This window comes from Salmo salar, chromosome ssa05 (assembly GCF_905237065.1).
Source record: "Salmo salar chromosome ssa05, Ssal_v3.1, whole genome shotgun sequence".
In the NCBI taxonomy this organism is placed as follows: Eukaryota; Metazoa; Chordata; class Actinopteri; order Salmoniformes; family Salmonidae; genus Salmo; species Salmo salar.
Genome location: NC_059446.1, coordinates 25,150,571 through 25,173,788, shown reverse-complemented (window position 1 = coordinate 25,173,788; position 23,218 = coordinate 25,150,571). Strand labels below are relative to the sequence as shown.

At 41.0% G+C, this 23,218-nt stretch overlaps 1 protein-coding gene across 2 annotated transcripts; it reads left to right on the top strand.

Annotated features, from left to right (window-relative positions):
- Positions 1-148: 148 nt before the first annotated feature.
- Positions 149-22,993, top strand: LOC106604435 (cullin-4B). 2 transcript variants are annotated; one of them, XM_014199043.2, is made up of 21 exons: positions 149-361; positions 783-1,205; positions 1,793-1,908; positions 2,604-2,707; positions 2,991-3,060; positions 3,151-3,224; positions 3,341-3,503; positions 8,437-8,526; positions 9,009-9,091; positions 9,308-9,375; positions 9,604-9,722; positions 9,894-10,086; positions 10,313-10,417; positions 10,967-11,077; positions 16,516-16,601; positions 16,829-16,927; positions 17,134-17,247; positions 17,327-17,432; positions 17,636-17,808; positions 19,955-20,107; positions 21,682-22,993. In XM_014199043.2, exons 1-21 carry the CDS (start codon positions 343-345, stop codon positions 21,775-21,777), a joined length of 2,565 nt encoding a protein of 854 aa, XP_014054518.1. In that variant the 5' UTR covers positions 149-342; the 3' UTR covers positions 21,778-22,993. The 2 variants fall into 2 exon arrangements, with proteins under 2 accessions (XP_014054518.1, XP_014054517.1); XM_014199042.2 differs by lacking the exon at positions 149-361 and having other exon boundaries at positions 527-1,205.
- The last annotated feature ends 225 nt before the right edge of the window (positions 22,994-23,218 follow it).

The window sequence follows — 23,218 nt, the reverse complement described above, 5'->3', positions numbered from 1 at the left end:
ATAACTGACTTGCCTAGTAAAATGGAAATACAATTACACCATCTCTGGCGCCATCTTGCGGTACATGACAGCTAAATAAAGCTTGCTAAGTAGCATGGCCACTTTTGCAGGTCGTCATTAGTTACTACAGACACAAAGTCCTAAACCCCGCCCATTTCTACAATTTATCTTCTGAAATGTATTATTTTAAACCTAACCCTAACCACACTGCTAACCTTATGCCTAACTCTAACCTCAAATTAAGATTAAAAGCATGCATTTTTATTTTATTTTATGGCTGTGCTAACTAGTGGAAACCACTTTTGCAGCAGTAACATGTGGGTAAAGCACTTCCGGTAGGTCATGGAATCGCTTGTAGAAGGTACGTTTTGATATTGAACTTCCCAGGTGTTATGGCAATTTAACACTTGATACATTACATATTTCGGCTAGAAATAAGTCTCTATTGGATGCCGACAAAACTATCTACCGCTCCACAACGTGGATATTAAAGAGAGGCCAAGCAATAGGAAGCAGTAATCAACCATCTTTCTTCTGCCAGCAGAAATAACAAGAACAGAGAGGGTCTAAGTCATTGAACTGGTCCAAATGGGGCTGTAGTTTGCAATTTATTGTCTGTTTCTTAGCTAGATACTTGTAAAAGACCGGACGACTCGGTTGGAATATAGAGAGATAAACCTTGGAAGCGCGACTTGTTAACCCACGGCACATCTGGAGGTTTATGATTAGTAGACTGGCTATAGCTATTAGAATTTGTATTCATTTTTTCATGTTTCCAATAGGTTTACCTTCCCCTAATCCCCCACCGCCAACCCAAGAGGCTAGACCAGCAGCTTCAGATGTAAATAACGACAGCAGTATCACGTCTTCGAAGAAGAGGAAAATAAACAGTTCTGAGAGGGAAGACATTGATTCAATCTCTTCATCTCCTAAAACCACAAATTATTCATCTTCCTCCTGCACCTCCACTTCGCAACACATTCAGAAGAAGTTGAGGTTCGAAGATTCAGTGGATTTCATTGGACTGGATGTGAAAATGGCCGAGGAGTCGTCTGCATCGTGTTCTTCTAACAAGATGAAAACAGTTTTTTTGGCTGGGGGTGTTGGGCACCATGCAAACGGGTTGACGAAAACGGCAGGCTCCACTACCTTCTCCAACAGCAAACCTGGCGCTGCAAAGAAACTAGTCATCAAGAACTTCAAAGGTAGTGTGATATTCAAAACATTCAAGTGATGGATGGATGCAAGGAATTGCTGGCTGTAATCCCATTTGTCCCTTATAGTGAACGTTTCTATTAAAATTGTGTTAATTACTTGGCCTTGCCTAAAATATGTGCTTTAGTCTGGCTAATCTATGCAATTTTACAGTTGAATATGTGTCATTATAAAATGTGTGGTTCGAGCCCTGAATGCTGACAGCCATGGTATATCAGACCGTATACCACGGGTATGACAAAACATGTATTTTTACTGCTCTAATTACACTGGTAACTACTTTATAATAGCAATAAGGCACCTCGGGGGTTTGTGGTATATGGCCAATATACCACGGCTAAGGTTGTTGCCACACCCCCTCGGCCTTATTGCTTAGTTATAAAATGCACAATGATACACTACTATTTAAATGCCTGACATGATGTAACTCATTTGTTTGAATATTGTTATTTTTTATAGATGTTAGACTGATTATGTGTAAAAAAATAAAAAATAACAATGGTACAGATAAAAGAATGACACATCAGAGAATTACTGTTCTCAAACTGCTTCCCTGTCTCTTACATTTTCTTCACAGAAAAGCCCAAATTGCCAGAGAACTACACACACGAGACCTGGCAAAAGCTAAAGGAGGCGGTCGAGGCCATTCAGAACAGCATTTCAATCAAGTACAATCTTGAGGAGCTCTACCAGGTACCACAGAATGCTACACCTGCCTCATTTCTCTTCAGAACAGCCCTGGGTCATGTTCACATAATGTTTTATTGGTCACATGCTTTGTAGACTAACAGTGGAATGCTTACTCACGGGTTGTTTTTCAACAATGCCGAGTTAAAGATGATAAATAGAAATAGTGACACAGAATAAATACACAGTGACTAACGAATAACAATGACGAGTAAAAATAACATGGCATTTGGCACCAAACGGAAGAAAATGGACTGAGACAGGGTGATGAAACCTGGACTTGTCCAATAAGAAATGCTTGTTTTCATTGACCAATGCAAAATGTTTTATGCTCCCTTCCCTAATGAACACTACTCTGTGGTTGTGGTTATTATTATGATTGGCCACAGATGGGAAGCCCTCCTCCCCTGTGACCTTGACTTCTTATTCAAACCTATGATTTTTCAGTCAGTAAGCTAGACACAGTCTTAACAAACAAGCTCGTTTTTTTCTTCATGTCTCTAGGTCAGTATCTTGCGAAAGAGCTTGACAATAATTTGCGTGATATGTCTGCACTGTTTAATAGCTACGTTGAGTTATGGGATGTTTAGATTACTTGGTGGCGGTGTCTTCACTAGGATATTACATGCATAGATAATCAGTGTTTTAGCCCTGAAATGTAATACACTCTTTAAGCACTCTCCTTTCTGTTTGTTGTTTAGGCTGTGGAGAACCTCTGCTCCCATAAAATATCAGCCAAGCTCTACAAACAACTACAGGTTGTGTGTGAAGACCACATCAAGGCACAAATCGATCAATTCAGAGAATATCCTTTTCTGTGTGTGTAAATAGATGGTACTAGAAAGATGGTTCAATATATGTTTAGACACTGATCAATCCTTGATCACTCAAAGTAGGCTTTCATAAGTCTAATTATTTTGTTCAAGTATTTACTAGGGGATAGCTTTTGTCATTTGAACTACAGAAACTGAAATCATGTCCTTATAAAGGTTGATATTGAATTTTAATCATGTGTACTGAAATGACACTGCTGCTGCTTTGTGTTGTTATGCATATGAAACCTGCTACATCCTTGACTCAGTGCTCACGGATGCACTGGACAGTACACTCTTCCTGAAGAAAATAGACAAGTGTTGGCAAGATCACTGCAGACAAATGGTATGCCTAGGACTCTGTCCTTGATAGGATGTCATTTGATTCAATCTCATTCAAATAATTTCCTATAAAGGATCTTTTCCTCTTTTCCAGATCATGATTAGAAGTATATTTTTGTTCTTGGACCGCACCTATGTTTTACAAAATTCAATGCTCCCGTCAGTCTGGTGAGTTTCTCTTCCTCAAATCAAAATTCGGTAGAAAACATTGTTCTATTTCTAGCTGTGTTCTGTCAATAGTAATTGGCTTTGGTTCATATTATTATCACCCCTCTTCCCTTCAGGGACATGGGCCTGGAGTTGTTTAGGTTTTACATTATCAGCGACATGAAGGTCCAGAGCAAGACCATCGACGGAATCCTGCTGCTCATCGAGAAGGAGCGCAGCGGCGAGACCGTCGACCGTAGCCTGCTGCGGAGCCTATTGAGCATGCTTTCTGACCTGCAGGTATGGCTCCGCCCCTTCACACAGGGCATGGGAAAGCCTACTCAGTGGATATCTTGTCCTATTCGCCCAGTGAATCAACCCTTAGCTCCTACCCCAGCGGTTCCCAAGCTAGGGGTCGTGACCCCATGTGGAGTCTTCTGATTAAAATAGGGTCGCAGGAGAATTTCCAAAATCCTGAAGGAAAAAGAATATATACCAAAAATATACTGAATAAAAATATAAACGCAACAATTTCAACAATTTACTTACAGTTCATATAAGGAAATCATTCAATTGAAATAAATAAATTAGGCCCTAATCAATGGATTTTACATGACTGGGCAGGGGCGCAGTCATGGGTGGGCCTGGTAGGGTATAGGCCCACGAACTTGGGAGCCAGGATTAGTTTTTCCACACACAAATGCTTTATTACAGACAGAAATACTCCTCAGTTTCATAAGCTGTCCGGGTTGCTGGTCTCAGACGATCCCGCAGGTGAAGAAGCCGTACGTGGAGGTCTAGGGCTGGTATGGTTACACGGGGTCTGGGGTTGTGAGGCCAGTTGGACATACTGCCGAATTCTCTAAAATGATGTTGGAGACAGCTTGTGGTAGAGAAATTAACATTAAATTGTCTGGCAACAGCTCTGGTGGACATTCCTGCAGTCAGCATGCCAATTGCACACTCCCTCAAAACTTGAGACTTCTTTGGCGTTGTGTTGTGTGACCTGCACATTTGAGTGGCCTTTTATTGTCCCCAGTACAAGGTGCACCTGTGTAATGACCATGCTGTTTAATCAATCCTCACTAACAGGGATGTAAAGAAATATTTTAGGGAAGTACGCTTTTTGTGTGTATGGAACATTTTGGGTATCTTTTATTTCAGCTCATGAAACACTCAAATCATTCCCATGGTGAATGGCTAGGACCGCGACGCACACTATTGCAGAGACTTTTATATTATCGGCGGCAATTGATATGGTGAAAAAAAAAATGTGTGGGGAGGCACAGAAACTCAATATCATTACCTATGTCGGATAACTGGTAAACAAAGAATTTATGCTATTGCCAGCAATCAAGAGGAAAGTCTGTCTGACTCAAACTCCCCAGCTTATGCTTTCCAAATGGGCGTGAGGGCCAAGATGCCCATGCGTTGACTTTTGTCGGGAGATGCTATTCATGAGGACATATTGTTCTGTCCCACGATTCCTGAGCATGAAACAGCATAGGGGGGATGTTGGGATCGAATGGTGGGCTTTTGCACAGATGGGGCTCCATCTACAGTATGGCGGGCAGGTCTCTGCACTCTAGTTAAGAATGTGTCTCCCTCTGCCATATGGACACATTGTATGATACAGCGGAAAAAAACTGCCGCCAAAAGAGCTGAGCACAGAACTCTGAGATACTGTATATGGCAGCATGTAACTTTGATTGTAAACAACATCAAACCACATCCACTGCAGGCACACGAGTTCACAAAACTGTGGAAATATGGGATCAGAGCATGACAATGTTCTATTTCACACTGAGGTTTGGTGGTTATAGAGGGGGAGTGTTGGAAAGATTTTTCTCATTGGAAGAGAAGTTTGGTACCTACTTCCCAATCCATTTGACTGTGATCCTGGCTCAGTTGACATGCCGGTAAGTGAAATCGAACAGTTGATCGAGCTGTCATATGCTCGAATGCAGCAGACAACGCATTCACGGGTCACTACAGAGGAGTTTTGGTTCCTGACTCAAAGGGAATGCGCTGCCATCTCCCTCTGGGAATTAATGTCGCGTTCAAAACAACTGGGAAATCTCCGACTTCAGTGTGTTCAAGACAACTGGGAACTCGGAAAGAAACAAGCTCAGACTGGGAAAAATAATTTTGAATGGTCATCCAACTCAGAATTCCTAGTCGGGAACTCGGGCCTCTTTTTATAGACTTTCTGACCTAGAAGATCACTGACGTCATGATTTGACCTCGTATTTTTCAGAGTTCCCAGTTGTCTTGAAAGCACCAAAAAAGTCATGGTAGGCTACCTTTCACCAGCTCATATCTGTATTAAGCTGGATTCAGTGCTCTCAACTGCATTAAAACCAAATATCGACCCAGGTTGGATGTGACAGCAGAGAAGAGGTGCGCCCTGTCGACCACGCCCCCTGACTGAGAAACTCCGACGCGACATGCATCAAGCACATCCATCTCATTAGTGGTGGTGAGATAAGAGAGATTATGTCGGAATAATTTGCAATTGACTGTCATAGCCCCATATTAAAAGTATGTGATGGTGAGTTGAAGACAATCAGAATTACTTAGAATGGTTTTAAATTGACTGCCATAGCCCCAAATAAAAAAAAGTAAACATTGGCTGTTAATTACATTATTGTTTTCACATGGTTTGGGTCGTGAGAATTTTCGCATATCAAAATGGGGTCCTGGGCCAAAAACATTTGGGAACCCCTGCCTTAACCCCTAGGCATTTGTGTAGATCAGAAAGGATTGGACAGGTATATGAAAGCTGCTTCTTGTAGCTATCAATTTCTTCCACAAATGCAGGGTGGCTAGGGGTTGATCCTGTACTATGATATCCCTTTGATATTGCCAACCATTTTAACTTTTTTGTTGACAAGATTAGCACACTTGCATGCAAACAACAAATTCTGAGCCTTCATATTCATGCATAATGGACCAAATAATGAAAGACAATCACTGTAGTTTTGAGTTCCACAAAGTGGGTGTGTAAGAGGTGATTATAAAAAATATATATATATCTGTGAGTAAGGACAAACTACCTAGTACCAAAAACCTGGGTGGTACATTTGCTGAAATTGGTTGTGGAAAACATTGTGACTCATGTTTGCCACATCTTCAATTTAAGCCTAGAAGACAGTGTGTGCCCTCAGACATGGAGGGAGGCAAAGGTCCTTCTGCTACCCAAGAATAGCAGAGCACTCTTTTTAATGGTTCAAACAGCCAACCAACCAGCCTGTTATAAGTGCTTAGCAAACTTTTGGAAAAGATTGTGTTCGATCAAATACTAAGTTATTTTACAGAAAACAAATTAACAACTTTCAGCATGCTTATAGGGAAGGCTACTCAACATGCTCGGCACTGACACAAATGACTGATGATTTGCTGAAAGACATGTATAGTAAGAATGTGGGAGCTGTTTTGTTAGACTTCAGTGCAGGGTTTGATGTTATTGATCATAATCTATTGCTGAAAAAAGGTTGGTGTTATGGATTTGCATCCTTTGCCTTTTATTATGGATTAAGAGTTACCTATCTAATAGAACACAGAGGGTTTTTGTTAATGGAAGCCTCGTGCAAATTCAATTCAGTGTGGTGTACCGCGGGGCAGCCGGCTCGGGCTATTATTGTTTTCTGTTTTTACAAATGACCTTCCACTGACCTTGAATAAAGCCTGTGTGTCTATGTATGCTGACGACTCAACAGTATGCACATTGGCTGCAACCGTAAAATAATTGAGACACTTAACATAGAGCTCCAGTCAGTTGTAGAATGGGTAACTTGCAATAGGCTGGTGCTAAATATCTCAAAAACTAAAAGCATAATTTTTGGGACAAATCACTCGCTCAATGCTAAACCTCGTTTAGATCTATTATTGAATAATGTGGCTATTGAGCAAGTTGAGGAGACTAAACTGCTGGGTGTAACCCTAGATAGCAAGCTTTCATGGTCAAAACATACTCAATGGTTGCTAAAATGGGAGAAGGTTTGTCCATGATTGGGCATTGCTCTGCCTTCTTGACACCTGTGTCGACCAGACTGGACTACTGCCCAGCTGTGTGGTCATGTGATGCAAAGAAAGACATAGGACAATTGCAGTTGGTCCAGAACAAAGCAGCACGTATCGCACCTAGATGTACACAGACGGAAAGTGTCAGTAACATGCATGTCAGTCCCTTCTGGCTCAAAGTTGAGGAGAGATTGACTGCATCACTATTGGTCTTTGTGAGAGGTATTGATGTGTTGAAGGTACCAAACTGTCTGTTCAAGCAGTTGGCACACAGTTCGGACAGGCATCGGTACAACAAGACATGTAACCAGAGGTCTCTTCACAAGTTCCAGAACAGAGGCTGGGAAATGCACAGTATTAAATAGAGCCATGATTACATGGAACTCTGACACCCCAGGTAACTCAAGCTAGCAATAAAACCAGTTTAAAAAAAACTGATAAAAGAACCCGTTACTGCACAAAGGGGACTGTGAAGAGACACGGCCATTTTATATATCTTGTATTGCAATTCCGACTGTGATGTATTAGACCTACACAACTGGTCAAAAGTTTTAGAACACCTACGCATTCAAGGGTTTTTCTTTTATTTTGTACTCTTTTCTACAATGGTGAAGACATCAAAACTATGAAATAACACATATGGAATCATGTAGTGACCAAAATTGTTAAACAAATCAAAATATATTTTATATTTGAGATTCTTCAAATAGCCACCCTTTGCCTTGATGACAGCTCTTCCATTCCTATTTTGGTTACTACATGATTCCATATGTGTTATTTCATAGTCTTGATGTCTTCACTATTATTCTACAATGTAGAAAATAGTAAAACATAAAGAAAAACCCTTGAATGAGTAGGTGTTCTAAAACTTTTGACCAGTAGTGTAGATATTGTGTGTAGGTACTGATTTGTAGGCTGTGTGTGATGTTATAAATGTATGCAGTTCAATCCTTGACTAATAATGTTCTGTATTATGTCATGTTTCATGTGGACCCCAGGAAGAGTAGCTGATGCTTTTGCAGCAGCTAATGTGGATCCTAATAAATACCAAATCTCCGACACTGCTCTGTCTAAGACATCATGGGGTGTTTGTCAGCTGTGTTATTGGCGATCAACAACACCCGCGTCGTTATTTGAGTTGATGTACTATCACCTCCCCCACTTAAGAAATGGCTTTAATGTCACCCAATGTTCTCCCTTCTCCTGACAGATTTATCAGGACTCGTTTGAGCAGCGCTTTTTGGAGGAGACTAATCGTCTGTATGCCGCTGAGGGCCAGAGGCTGATGCAGGAGAGAGAGGTGATTTATCCCCCTGGGCAGTGCAACACCACTGTCTACTCCAGACCTCAGAGCCCTATGTCATCATAAATTACAAAATTCTGAATCTGACTGGAGGCCACATTTTGATAGCCTGCTTCCAGATCTGTTTGTGCTGTATAGCCAAACATGACATTGTACTGCCAAAACTTGACAATGATCATAGAAATTGGCAAGGTCTGTTCTTGCTCTTTTGCCAACTCCAATGATCGTCATGTTTGACAGTACAATGTATTGTTTGGCTGTACAGCACAAACCGATCTGGGACATGGCTAGCATTTTAGAGTCTTGAGTCATCTTACAGTTACTTCTGGTAAAGAAAATATGTGATATGTGGAGTGGTTTTACATGGCACTAGATGTTTGTCTGACCCTGTAAGGATAGGTTGCTTTTGACTTCGTATCCCAAATGATTTAGCAGCTGCTTGATGGTTTAATCTGATCACTTTTTGAATGTTTCGTCAGGTCCCAGATTATCTCCATCACGTCAACAAACGCTTAGAGGAGGAAGCGGACAGAGTCATCACGTATCTAGACCAGAGCACACAGTGAGTATTTTTTTTGTTAGAATACAAGGGGTTAGTCTTCCAAGAGGCCATCAGTATTGGTGTCATCTGTTTTCAGTTCCACATTTCACGTAATGAATTTTTGATTTGCTGCTGCCTTGGCACCGGTCTCAACGGGATCTACCTGTCTAAATATAAAGGATGAAAAAAGAGAGATTTGACTCCTCATTTCCTCCCACTCCCCCGTTCTTTTTTCAGAAAACCTCTCATTGCCACTGTGGAAAAGCAACTACTGGGTGAACATCTCACTGCAACACTGCAGAAAGGTATATATCAGAGACTACAGACTTACCACACTGGGGCATTTGTTTGCTTACAATGGATGACATTTTAACAGAGTAAAAAAAAAAAACGATGCTATTGTCATATCACTTATCACATGACGAGAACATCAAATATTAAAAACAAAAAGATATTGACTGTTTTTTGGTTTAGTAACATGAACTAAACTGTCACTTAGTACCTTAAACTAAACTACTATTTTCCATCTCCAGGCTTGAATCACCTGCTAGATGAGAACAGAATCCAGGACTTGTGTCTTCTCTATCAGCTCTTCAGTCGGGTGAGAGGGGGCGTGCTAGTCCTCCTACAGCACTGGATCGAGTACATCAAGGTATTCTTGAAAACATCAATAGTCCGAATCTGTAATTTACTCTTACTAATTCACTTTTTGAAGGTGTGGTGATACTTCCTTCCAAGTACAAAACAGCTGGAGATTTTGATCATTCATTTGTATAGTATATAACCTAAAGCAACCCTTGACACCTCTACCAACATCATACAGGCCTTTGGAAGTACGATGGTCATTAACCCTGAGAAGGACAAGACCATGGTACAGGAGCTGCTGGACTTCAAGGACAAGGTGGACCACATCATCCACGTCTGCTTCATGAAGAATGAGAAGTTTGTCAATGCCATGAAGGAAGCCTTCGAGACCTTCATCAACAAGAGGACAAACAAACCTGCTGAGCTCATTGGTTGGTATCTCATGATGATCGCTATGGGAAACATGATAACAATAGCACTACAATGAGTGAACTGACTGAAAGGGAACTCATCTTTTCAAATGGTCTTCGTTCATAGACGTTTGTGTGCATTATGCTCCCGTCAGTTTAAAGCTATTGAGCAAAAATTATATTCCAGTTTTTTTTACAAGTAAACTACAAAAATGTAAATGAAACGACACATGGTTGTATTTTGTAGCAAAACACGTGGATTGGAAGCTGAGGGCGGGAAACAAGGAGGCCACGGACGAGGAGCTGGAGAAGATGTTAGACAAGATCATGATCATCTTCCGATTCATTTATGGTAATGTGGTCCCAACATATTCATTTATTGTCGTGTGGTCCCAACATATTCATTTATTGTCGTGTGGTCCCAACATATTCATTTATGGTCGTGTGGTCCCAACATATTCATTTATTGTCGTGTGGTCCTAACATATTCATTTATTGTCGTGTGGTCCCAACATATTCATTTATGGTCATGTGGTCCCAACATATTCATTTATGGTCGTGTGGTCCCAACATATTCATTTATGGTCGTGTGGTCCCAACATATTCATTTATGGCCGTGTGGTCCCAACATATTCATTTATTGTCGTGTGGTCCCAACATATTCATTTATTGTCGTGTGGTCCTAACATATTCATTTATTGTCGTGTGGTCCTAACATATTCATTTATTGTCATGTGGTCCCAACATATTCATTTATGGCCATGTGGTCTCAACATATTTCGCCAAACCATCATCTACTTCCAGGTCCTTTTACTTTCCTCTCCTCTTTGACAGGTCTCTTAGAAGCCTGTTGAAGTCTTTGTACTTTAACTTCATACTCACCTTTTGAATTCTTGAATAGGAAAAGACGTTTTTGAGGCCTTCTACAAGAAAGATCTGGCCAAGAGGTTGCTGGTGGGAAAGAGTGCCTCCGTGGATGCCGAGAAGTCCATGCTGTCGAAACTGAAACATGGTCAGTGGGTTCCCCATCAGACCTGGGTTCAAATAGTATACATTTTCCATCAAATGGCTATGCTTGATTGACTGATGCAATGGAAAGGTGCTAAACCTACCCCACTCATCCGACACTTCAGGCAAGCTCAATCAAACACTCAAAAGTATTTTAAATATTTCAAATCGTATTTTAGAACAATTCCACACACAATCCCCCACCACTGTCTACGTCAGAATACACCACTAGGACTGGGAAGGATATCACGATACGATATGTATTGCAATTCTCATGATTCTATATGTATTGCGATTTGATGTTCCAAACATATTGCTCACTATATGGGTTCTATCTTCGGCTGGCGGTAGGGCGGCGGTAGTGCCAAACACACGTTAGTTTGCAATTTCAACGTGTAAAAACTGGCGCTCTGGCGTTTTCCACCCATGCAACAGGTTCAATTTACTTGCTGCAGAGAGACATGAGAGAGTATGAGAAGATTAGTTTTGATCAGTCATGTAAATATAAGTCCTGGAAACATGTTGGCTCACTATTTAAAAACTATATACAGTAACCAGTCAAAAGTTTGGACACACCTACTCATTCAAGGGTTTTTCTTTATTTTACTATTTTCTACATTGTAGTAAAGACATCAAATATATGAAATAACACATGGAATCATGTAGTAACCAAAAAAGTGTTAAACAAATCAAAATATATTTTATATTTAAGATTCTTCAAATAGCCACCCTTTGCCTTGATGACAGCTTTGCACACTCTTGGCATTCTCTCAACCAGCTTCACCTGGAATGCTTTTCCAACAGTCTTGAAGGAGTTCCCACATATGCTGAGCACCTGTTGGCTGCTTTTCCTTCACTCTGCAGCCCATCTCATCCCAAACCATCTCAATTGGTTTGATGTCGGGTGATTGTGGAGGCCAGGTCATCTGATGCAGTACTCCATCACTCTCCTTCTTGGTCAAATAGCCCTTACACAGCCTGGAGATGTGTTGGGTCATTGTCCTGTTGAAAAACAATTGATAGTCCCACTAAGCGCAAACCAGATGGGAAGGAGTATCGCTGCAGAATGCTGTGGTAGCCATGCTGGTTAAGTGTGCCTTGAATTCTAAATAAATCTGACAGTGTCACCAACAAAGCACCATCACACCCCCTCCATGCTTCACGGTGGGAACCACACATGCGGAGATCATCCGTTCACCTACTCTGCATCTCACAAAGACACGGCGGTTGGAACCAAAAATCCCACATTTGGACTCATCAGACCAAAGGATGGATTTCCACCGGTCTAAGCAAGTCTCTTCTTCTTATTGGTGTCTTTTAGTAGTGGCTTCTTAGCAGCAATTCGACCATGAATGCCTGATTCACGCAGTCTCCTCTGAACAGTTGATGTTGAGATGTGTCTGTTACTTGAACTCTGAAGCATTTATTTGGGCTGCAGTTTCTGAGGCTGGTAACTCTAGGTAACTCCGGGTCTTCCTTTCCTGTGGTGGTGCTCATGAGAGCCAGTCTCATCATAGCGCTTGATGGTTTTTGCGACTGCACTTGAAGAAACTTTCAATATTCTTGAAATTTTCCGGATTAACTGACCTTCATGTCTTAAAGTAATGATGGACTGTCGTTCTTTGCTTATTTGAGCTGTTCTTGCCATAATATGGATTTTGTATTTTACCAAATAGGGTTATCTTTTGTATACCCCCCTACCTTGTCACAACACAACTGATTGGCTCAAACGAAGCCAATCAGAAGAAGAAGAAGAAAATAAATTCCACAAATGAACTTTTTATGAGGCTCACCTATTAATTGAAATGCATTCCAGGTGACTACCTCATGAAGCTGGTTGAGTGAATGCCAAGAGTGTGCAAAGCTGTCATCAAGGCAAAGGGTGGCTACTTTGAAGACTCAAATATAAAATATATTTAGATTTAACACTTTTTTTTGCTTACTACATGATTCCATATGTGTATTTTCACAGTTTTGATGTCTTCACTATTATTCTACAATGTAGAAAATAGTACAAATAAAGAAAAACCCTTGAACGAGTAGGTGTGTTCAAACTTTTGACGTGTGTGTGTGTGTGTGTGTGCGGGCGCGTGCGGGCATTTGGAAAGTATTCAGACCCCTTCGCTTTTTCCACATTTTGTTACGTTCCCCCTACCTACATGTACCCCCACACATTGACTCGGTACCGGTACACCCTGTATATAGCCTCGTTATTGTTATTTTATTGCAACTTTATTATAATTTTTTAAAACTTTATTTAGTAAATATTTTTTAACTATTTTCTTAACTGCTTTGTTGGTTAAGGGCTTGGAAGTAAGCATTTCATGGTAAGGTCTACCTACACCTTTTGTATTCAGCGCATGTGACAAATACAATTTGATTATTCTAAAATGTATTTAAATATATTTTTGGGACTATGTGAAAACAGGTTTTTATTTTTTCCACTTTTATAAAAACAGAAATACCTTATTTACATAAGAATTCAGACCCTTTATGTTTCTACAACTTGATTGGAGTCCACATGTGGTAAATTCAATTGATTGGACATGATTTGGAAAGGCACACACCTGTCTATATGAGGTCCCACAGTTAACAGTGTATGTCAGAGCCAAAACCAAGCCATGAGGTCGAAGGAATTGTCCGTAGAGCTCCGAGACAGTGTCTAGGCACAGATCTGGGGAAGGTTACCAAAACATTTCTGCAGCATTGAAAGTCGCCAAGAACACAGTCTTAAATGGAAGAAGTTTGGAACCACCAATACTCTTCTTAGAGCTGGCCGTCCGGCCAAACTGAGCAATCGGGGGAGAAGGGCCTTGGTCAGGGAGGTGACCAAGAACCCGATTGTCACTCTGACAGAGCTCTACAGATGAACTCTGGAAATAGAAGAACCTCGCAGAAGGACAACCATCTCTGCAGCACTCCACCAATCAGGCCTTTATGGTAAAGTGTCCAGACGGAAGCCAGTCCTCAGTAAAAGGCACATGACAGCCCGCTTGGAGTTTGGCAAAAGGCACCTAAAGGCCTCTCAAACCATGAGAAACAAGATTCTCTGGTCTGATGAAACCAAGATTGAACTCTTTGGCCTGAATGCCAAGCGTTGCGTCTAGAGGAAACCAGGCACCAATCATCACCTGGCCAGTACCATCCGTACGGTGAAGCATGGTGGTGGCAGCATCATGCTGTAGGGATGTTTTTCAGCAGCAGAGACTGGGAGACTAGTCAGGATCGAAGCAAAGATGAATGGAGCAAAGTACAGAGAGATCCTTGATGAAAACCTGCTCCAGAGCTCTCAGGACCTCCGACTGGGGTGAAGGTTCACCTTCCAACAGGACAACGACCCTAAGCACACAGCTAAGACAATGCAGGAGTGGCTTCGGGACAAGTATTTAAATGTCCTTGAGTGGCCCAGCCAGAGCCTTGACTTGAACCCAATCGAACATCTCTGGAGACCTGAAAATAGCTGTGCAATGACGCTCCCCATCCAACCTGACCAGAGCATGAGAGGATCTGCAGAGAAGAATGGGAGAAACTCCCCAAATACAGGTGTGCCAAGCTTGTAGTGTCATACCCAAGAAGACTTGAGGCTGTAATCGCTGCTAAAGGTGCTTCAACAAAGTACTGAGTAAAGGGTCTGAATACTTACAGTTGAAGTCGGAGGTTTACATTCACCTTAGCCAAATACATTTAAACTCAGTTTGTCAAAATTCCTGACATTTAATCCTCGTAAAAATTCCCTGTTTTAGGTCAGTTAGGATCACCACTTTATTTTAAGAATGTGAAATGTCAGAATAATAGTAGAGAGAGTGATTTATTTCAGCTTTCATTTCTTTCATCACATTCCCAGTGGGTCAGAAGTTTACATACACTCAATTAGTGTTTGGTAGCATTGCCTTTAAATTGTTTAACTTGGGTCAAATGTTTCGGGTGGCCTTCCACAAGCTTCCCACAATAAATTGGGTGAATTTTGGCCCATTCCTCCTGACAGAGCTGGTGGAACTGAGTCAGGTTTGTAGACCTCCTTGCTCGCACACGCTTTTTTTAGTTCTGGACTCAAATGTTCTATAGGATTGAGGTCAGGGCTTTGTGATGGCCACTCCAATACCTTGACTTTGTTGTCCTTAAGCCATTTTGCCACAACTTTGGAAGTTTGCTTGGGGTCATTGTCCATTTGGAAGAATTTTGTGAAGTGTACCAGTCCCTCTTGCAGCAAAGGACCCCCACAACATGATGCTGCCACCCCCGTGCTTCACTGTTGCGATGGTGCGGCCTTTCTGGTTATGTCGATATAGGACTCGTTTTACTGTGGATATAGATACTTTTGTACCTGTTTCCTCCAGCATCTTCGCAAGGTCCTTTGCTGTTCTGTGATTGATTTGCACTTTTCGCACCAAAGTACGTTCGTTTCTAGGAAACAGAACGCGTCTTCTTCCTGAGCGGTATGACGGCTGCATGGTGTTTATACTTGAGTACTATTGTTTGTACAGATGAACGTGGTACCTTCAGGCGTTTGGAAATTGCTCCCAAGGATGAACCAGACTTGTGGAGGTCTACAAAAAAAACGGAGGTTTTGGCTCATTTCTTTTGATTTTCCCATGATGTCAAGCAAAGAGGCACTGAGTCTGAAGGTAGGCCTTGAAATACAGCCACAGGTACACCTCCAATTGACTTAAATGATGTCAATTAGCCTGTCAGAAGCTTCTAAAGCCATGACATAATTTTCTGGAATTTTCCAAGCCGTTTAAAGGCACAGTCAACTTAGTGTATGTAAACTTCTGACCCACTGGAATTGTGATACAGGGAATTATAAGTGAAATAATCTGTCTGTAAACAATTGTTGGAAAAATTACTTGTCATGCACAAAATAGATGTCCTAACCAACTTGCCAAAACTATAGTTTGTTAACAAGAAATTTGCGGAGTGGTTGAAAAATGGGTTTTAATGACTTCAATCTAAGCGTATGCAAACTTCCGACTTCAACTGTATGCAAATGTAATATTCGTTTTTTTTTTATTTATAAATTTGCAATGATTTCAAAAACCTGTTTTTGCGTTGTCATTATGGGCTATTGTGTGTAGATTGATGAGGGGGAAAAAACAATTTGAATACATTTTAGAATAAGGCTGTAACGTAACAAAATGTGGAAAAAGTCAAGGTAGGTTGTGTGTGTGTGTGTGTGTGTGTGTGTGTGTGTGTGTGTGTGTGTGTGTGTGTGTGTGTGTGTGTGTGTGATTAATATATATCAGTATATGCTGTTTATGTATTATTTTTTAAAAAAAATACTTTTGAGTCAAAGTATCAATATAATATTGCAGTATGTAACTATATAAATCCCCCCATCACTAGCTACTACTATTAACTGTACACATAGAACTTTGAACAACAACTATGAAGCATGTGATACTGAATGAGGCTAGGGACTCGTAACCTTGGTCCTTTCTTTAGAATGTGGAGCGGCATTCACCAGCAAGCTGGAAGGCATGTTCAAGGACATGGAGCTTTCCAAGGACATCATGGTGCAGTTCAAACAGGTACACTTGCTTTTGTCCATCTCTGTTTTAGGACAACAGTATCAAAAACGTTACGCAGTCAGCTATCCATATGTAAAAAAAAATATATATTATAATAATAATAATAATAATTATATCTTTGAACTTCTTGTGGCAATATTTTCACAAATAACTTTAGAATTATTAGCCTAGATTTTTCTCATTAGACACCATTGGTTGGTTTGTTTCTCACTTTTCCTATTACATAGTGTCAAAACCTCCCTGGTAACATTGAGCTGACGGTGAACATCCTCACCATGGGATACTGGCCAACCTACGTCCCAATGGAGGTCCATCTGCTCCCAGAGGTTAGTGCAAATATCAAACCCTTCAGGCTCTCTGTTATTTTATGACCTGCTATGTAATGCATTTGGTTTATGTCACACATGGTACCTTGTTCCCTTTTTTATAGTGCAGTACTTTTGAACAGGGAACTATATAGGGAATAAGGTGCAATTTGGGACAAAGCCATAGTCATTGTCTATGATTATTTTTAACACTCCTTCTTGGCCAGATGGTGCGGCTGCAGGAGATTTTCAAGACGTTTTACCTCGGCAAGCACAGTGGCAGAAAGCTACAGTGGCAGTCGACATTAGGCCATTGTGTTTTAAAAGCTGAATTTAAAGAGGTACAGTAGCTAGTAATATTTATTAATCTAGTATGTTAGGCAGAAATTCATTGTGATAACTTTCCTTTTCCACAAACAGGGCAAAAAGGAGCTTCAGGTATCCCTGTTTCAGACACTAGTGCTGCTCATGTTCAATGAAGGAGAGGAATTCACCTTAGAGGAGATCAAGCTAGCTACAGGAATAGGTCTGTATGATCACAATGTACTCAGTCATGACACAAATCCTAATGGATCAAATATAGCAGTCCTCTTGAGACATTTTCAGACATGTTGCTTAAACTGTATCAATTATTATCACTATCATCTTTTCTATTTGATTGAACCACAAGCTTTTGGCCAGTCTTTTTGGTTTGAGTTTGCGTTGACCTAAAGTGAGATGTGTGTGCAGAGGACGGCGAGCTGCGGCGGACCCTGCAGTCGTTGGCATGTGGCAAGGCGCGCGTCATCCACAAAGTCCCCAAGAGCAAAGACGTGGAGGACGGAGACAAGTTCTCGTGTAACGATGACTTCAAACACAAACTCTTCAGGATCAAGATCAACCAGATCCAGATGAAAGAAACGGTATATTCTCTTTCTCAGCAGGGCTGTAGTCATTAGGAGGAAATATTTGTATTGTTTTTATTGAACAGGTAGTCCCTGGCTGTTCGTTTTAGTGCATAATGAATATGTCCCAATGCTATTTAGATGGGAATATGAGTCTCAGTCCGGTCTAGTTCTAGCACTAACGTTTCTGAACTATGCATTGCCCCTTAGAGGCGGGTGTTCCCAAGTCTGCTACTCTCCACCATGTAGTAGTAATGATAATATATGCCATTTATCAGACTCTTCTTTCCAAAGCCACTTAGTCATGTACAGTTGAAGTCGGAAGTTTACATACACCTGAGCCAAATACATTTAAAATCAGTTTTTCACAATTCCTGACATTTAATCCCAGTAAAAAATACCTGTTTTAGGTCAGTTAGGATCACCACTTTATTTTAAGAATGTGAAATGCCAGAATAATAGTAGAGAGAATTATTTATTTTAGACTTTATTTCTTTCATCACATTCCCAGTGGGTCAAATGTTTGCCTACACTCAATTAGTGTTTGGTAGCATTGCCTTTTAAATTGTTTAACTTGGGTGAAATGTTCAAGTAGCCTTCCACAAGCATCCCACAATAAGATTGGTGAATTTTGGCCTATTCCTCCTGACAGAGCTGGTGTAACTGAGTCAGGTTTGTAAGCCTCCTTGCTCGCACACGCTTTTTCAGTTCTGCACACACATTTTCTATAGGATTGAGGTCAGGGCTTTGTGATGGCCACTCCAATACCTTGACTTTGTTGTCCTTAAGCCATTTTGCCACAACTTTGGAATGCTTGGGGTCATTGTCCATTTTTGGAATACCCATTTGTGACCAAGCTTTAACTTCCTGACTGATGTCTTGAAATGTTGCTTCAATAGTATCTACATAATTTTCCTCCCTCATGATGCCATCTATTTTGTGATGTGCACCAGTCCCTCCTGCAGTAAAGCACCCCCACAACATGATGCTGCCACCCCCGTGCTTCACAGTTGGGATGGTGTTCTTTGGCTTGCAAGCCTCCCCCTTTTTCCCTCCAAACATTATGGCCAAACAGTTCTATTTTTGTTTCATCAGACCAGAGGACATTTCTCCAAAAAGTACCATCTTTGTCCCCATGTGCAGTTGCAAACCGTAGTCTGGCTTTTTTATGGTGGTTTTGGAGCAGTGACTTCTTCGTTGTTGAGCGGCCTTTCAGGTTATCTCGATATAGGACTCATTTTACTATGGATATACTTTTGTACCTGTTTCCTCCAGCATCTTCCATCATCGTCCTTTGCTGTTGTTCAGGGATTGATTTGCACTTTTCGCACCAAAGTACATTAATCTATAGGAGACAGAACATGTCTCCTTCCTGAGCGGAATGACAGCTGGGTGGTTCCATGCTGTTTATACTTGCGTACTATTGTTTGTACAGATAAACGTGGTACCTTCAGGCGTTTGGAAATTGCTCCCAAGGATGAACCAGACTTGTAGAGGTATACAATTTTGTTTGAGGTCTTGGCTGATTTTCTTTTGATTTTCCCATGATGTCAAGCAAAGAGGCACTGAGTTTGAAGGTAGGCCTTGAAATACATCCACAGGTACACCTCCAATTGACTCAAATGATGTCAATTAGTCTATCAGAAGCTTCTAATGCCATGACATCATTTTCTGGAATTTTCCAAGCTGTTTAAAGGCACAGTCAACTTAGTGTATGTAAACTTCTGACCCACTGGAATTGTGATACAGTGAAATAATCTGTCTGTAAACGATTGTTGGAAAAATTACTTGTGAAATTACAAAGCAGATATCCTAACCAACTTGCCAAAACTATAGTTTGTTAACAAGTCGCTCTGGATAAGAGCGTCTGCTAAATGACTTAAATGTAAATGTAAGAAATTTGTGGAGTGGTTGAAAATGTTGTTTTAATGACTCCAACCTAAGTGAATGTAAACTTCCGACTTCAACTGTATACATTTGACTTATAGGTGGTCCCGGGAATTGAACCCACTATCCTGGCGTTGGCAGTGCCATGCCCTGCTAACTGAGATACTTCATCAGTCTCACCCATTTGATTCTATCTGTACTGTCTATCTGTAAAGAAAAGGAAAATGGGTGGGGGGGATATTAGCCACTCATTCATTTGGTGGATTCTCCTTGGTAGGTGGAGGAGCAAGCCAGCACCACGGAACGAGTCTACCAGGACCGGCAGTATCAGATCGACGCCGCCATCGTCAGGATCATGAAGATGAGGAAGACTCTGAGCCATAACCTCTTGGTGTCGGAAGTGTACAACCAACTCAAGTTCCCTGTCAAGGTGAGTGAACGAAGAACAAACGTGTGAAACACATGACCTTGTGTGCAAGAAGACTACTCACTCAGAGGGGAAGTTTTCGGAAAGCATTGTAGTGAACGTGGTACTTTATTTACCCAGACTGACCTTCCAACATACATTTTGCAATTGTTATTCCGGTCTCTGTGCATAATCTGGTCTCAGAGCATTTTGTATTATTCTGAATGCAAATCTAACACTCCGTTTTGTATTATATGTTACGTTTTGTATGGTATTTATTGTTTGTGGATGTCCATCACCCATTTCGTATGATATGTTACGAATTACAATTCAAATTATATGTTAAGAATTTGCAAAACGTACAATGTTACGAATTTGCTAAATGTACAATATGTTAAGAATTTGTAAAATGTAACGAATTTGCAAATCGTATGATATGTTACGAAATATATCTAGGTGGCTAAGGTTAGCTAGCTCACTAATGTTAGCTGGGTTAGGGTTAAGTTTAGGAGTTAGGTTTTTTACCTTTATTTAACTAGACAAGTCAGTTAAGAACATATTCTTATTTTCAATGACGGCCTAGGAACAGTAGGTTAACTGCCTTGTTCAGGGGCAGAATGACTGATTTTTACCTTGTCAGCTCGGGAATTTGATCTTGCAACCTTTCTGTTACTAGTCCAACGCTCTAACCACTAGGCTACCTGCTGCCCAAGGGGCGGGTTAGGGGAAGGGTTAGTTAAAACAGAAACCAAGCTTAAAACCACAAACAGCAAGCAATGCAGATGTTCGAAGCACAGTGGCTAGGAAAGACTTCCTAGAAAGGCAGGAACCTAGGAAGAAACCTAGAGTGGAACCAGGCTCTGAGGGGTGGCCAGTCCTCTTCTGACTGTGCCGGGTGGAGATGGTACATGGCCATTAAGGCCAGATTGTTCTTCAAGCTGTTCATAGATGACCAGCAGGGTCATTCAGAGGTCGGGCAGCAGGCGTGGTAGAGGATCAAAAACAGCAGGTCCAGGACAAGGTAGCACATCCGGTGAACAGGTCAGGGTTCCATAGCCGCAGGCAGAACAGTTGAAACTGGAGTAGCAGCACGACCAGGTGGACTGGGAACAGCCAGGAGTCATGAGGACAGGTAGTCCTGAGGCATGGTCTTATGGCTCAGATCCTCAGAGAGGAGAGGGAGGGAATTAGAGGGAGCATACTTAAATTCATACAGGACACCAGATAAGACAGGAGAATTACACCAGATATAACAGACTGACCCTAGCCCCCTGGGGACACTATGGCACCGTCCGACGATATCCCCGGAGACCCATCCACCCAAACCAACCTCCTTATGTTTTTGCCTTAAGTAACCATCTGTCTTATGTTACCAAACAGAACATATCATACTAAATGGAGTGTCTCGAATATATGTACGGAATACTATGAAATGCTCTGAGACCAGTTTGCGGTGTGACTTGGTGGCTAAGAGAAAGGGCCTTGTTAGCTACGAGGCTTTAGGAAAACTCATCTATGATCCAAGTACATTTCCAAGCACTTCAGAGTGGACTGTAATTTTGAGATTTTCTGTTTGCTGACACTCACTTTCTCAACAGCCTGCTGACCTAAAGAAGAGAATAGAGTCTCTCATTGACAGAGATTACATGGAGCGCGACAAGGAGAACCCCAACCAATACAACTATGTGGCTTAAAGAGAGTTAGACAGAGTGAGGGATGAAGAGGGGGAGATGGAGAGCAGGTGGTCCAGTCAGGCTGAAGGCTTCCCTGAGCACTCTGTCCCATGGATGCTCTTCCTCTTGCTCTTCTGCACACATGGATGTCAGCGTTACCCTCTTTAACCCAGCAACCGACAACTGAATGGATACTGCTCGGCGGGATTTTATCAGGGGCCTGTTTTCCTGTGGACTGCATGCCCATTAAACAAGAATATCGTCCATTCTTTTCTCAGTGCTTGTCAGTGAGAATTGGACTAGCTACCTTGGACAAAAAAAGACAAACCAATGTTGTTCAGTTTGTTCTTTTTTTACGGAGAGGGAAAAAAAGTATTTATTTTCAAACTTAGATCTTTGTCCATTGTCGTTTGTTTATGGCATTCTGTCCCTTGTTTTTTAAGTCACTACTTTATTTGATTTTAATTCACTCTGTACTGTCCCATGCAAATGTTCAAACACCTAACATGGCTCTTAACATACTGCACTTGGAAGAAAAGAGAAAAATAAAAGTAAAGCTTGTCTCCTCAATCAATGTTGTATGTGAGACCCATGGATAAACATTCACAGTAGGATATTATTTTTCCGTGGTTGATTTCAGTGTCAAATGTGCGCACCTGCAGCCAAGTCATACAATTCTCAGTAGCTATTAGTCGCAACCTACTCCTGTTTATTAACAGCAACAACAGCAATCAATGGGATGATTGTTAAGAAGTAGAGAGGCAATATGAGGAATTGACAATATGTGCCAACAATAGAGCACTTCTTTTGTTATATGATTTGTTAATGCTGCTAAACAAACACTTTAACTTGTACATGTTATATGCATTTAGTTTTCCATTTTACTTTAGCCCTGACTGTTTCAATGTTTTCTTTTTTATAGACGACTTTACAAATGTATTAATTTTAGTTGCGAACTTCAACAGAGATTATATACTATTAAAAGCACAGCCACATCAGTCCCTGTTTCCCTTCATGTTCCCAAGTATGATATCTCTTAAGTTCCAAGCATTATATTATTTGTAAGTCCTCTCTGTAGGCCTTATGGAAGGCCTTGTGTTTGTGGATAGATGGAGTTGTTTGATATCTCAACAGATGAAACTGTTTATTGAGAAATCATGCTTGACTGGACTTTTGCCCTGTCTGAATAAATGTTTGTTTTATTGCTTCAGATTAAAAATAATTGTCAGTGTTTCTATTTTGTTTTCCCCCTTCATCTGTTCGTTTTCTTAGACATCTCACCCCCCCCCCCCCCCCAATAGTAAGATAGTATTGGCATGTAGTATATAATATTGGGTTACCAACATATCAGCTGCACCTTTTTATTACAATAAGTTATCCATATCAGAGTTTCTAAACCATCTTTGTCCATATTGTCATACAATGTAAATAGTAAAATGAGTTCCCTCAAAAAGAGGGAGGA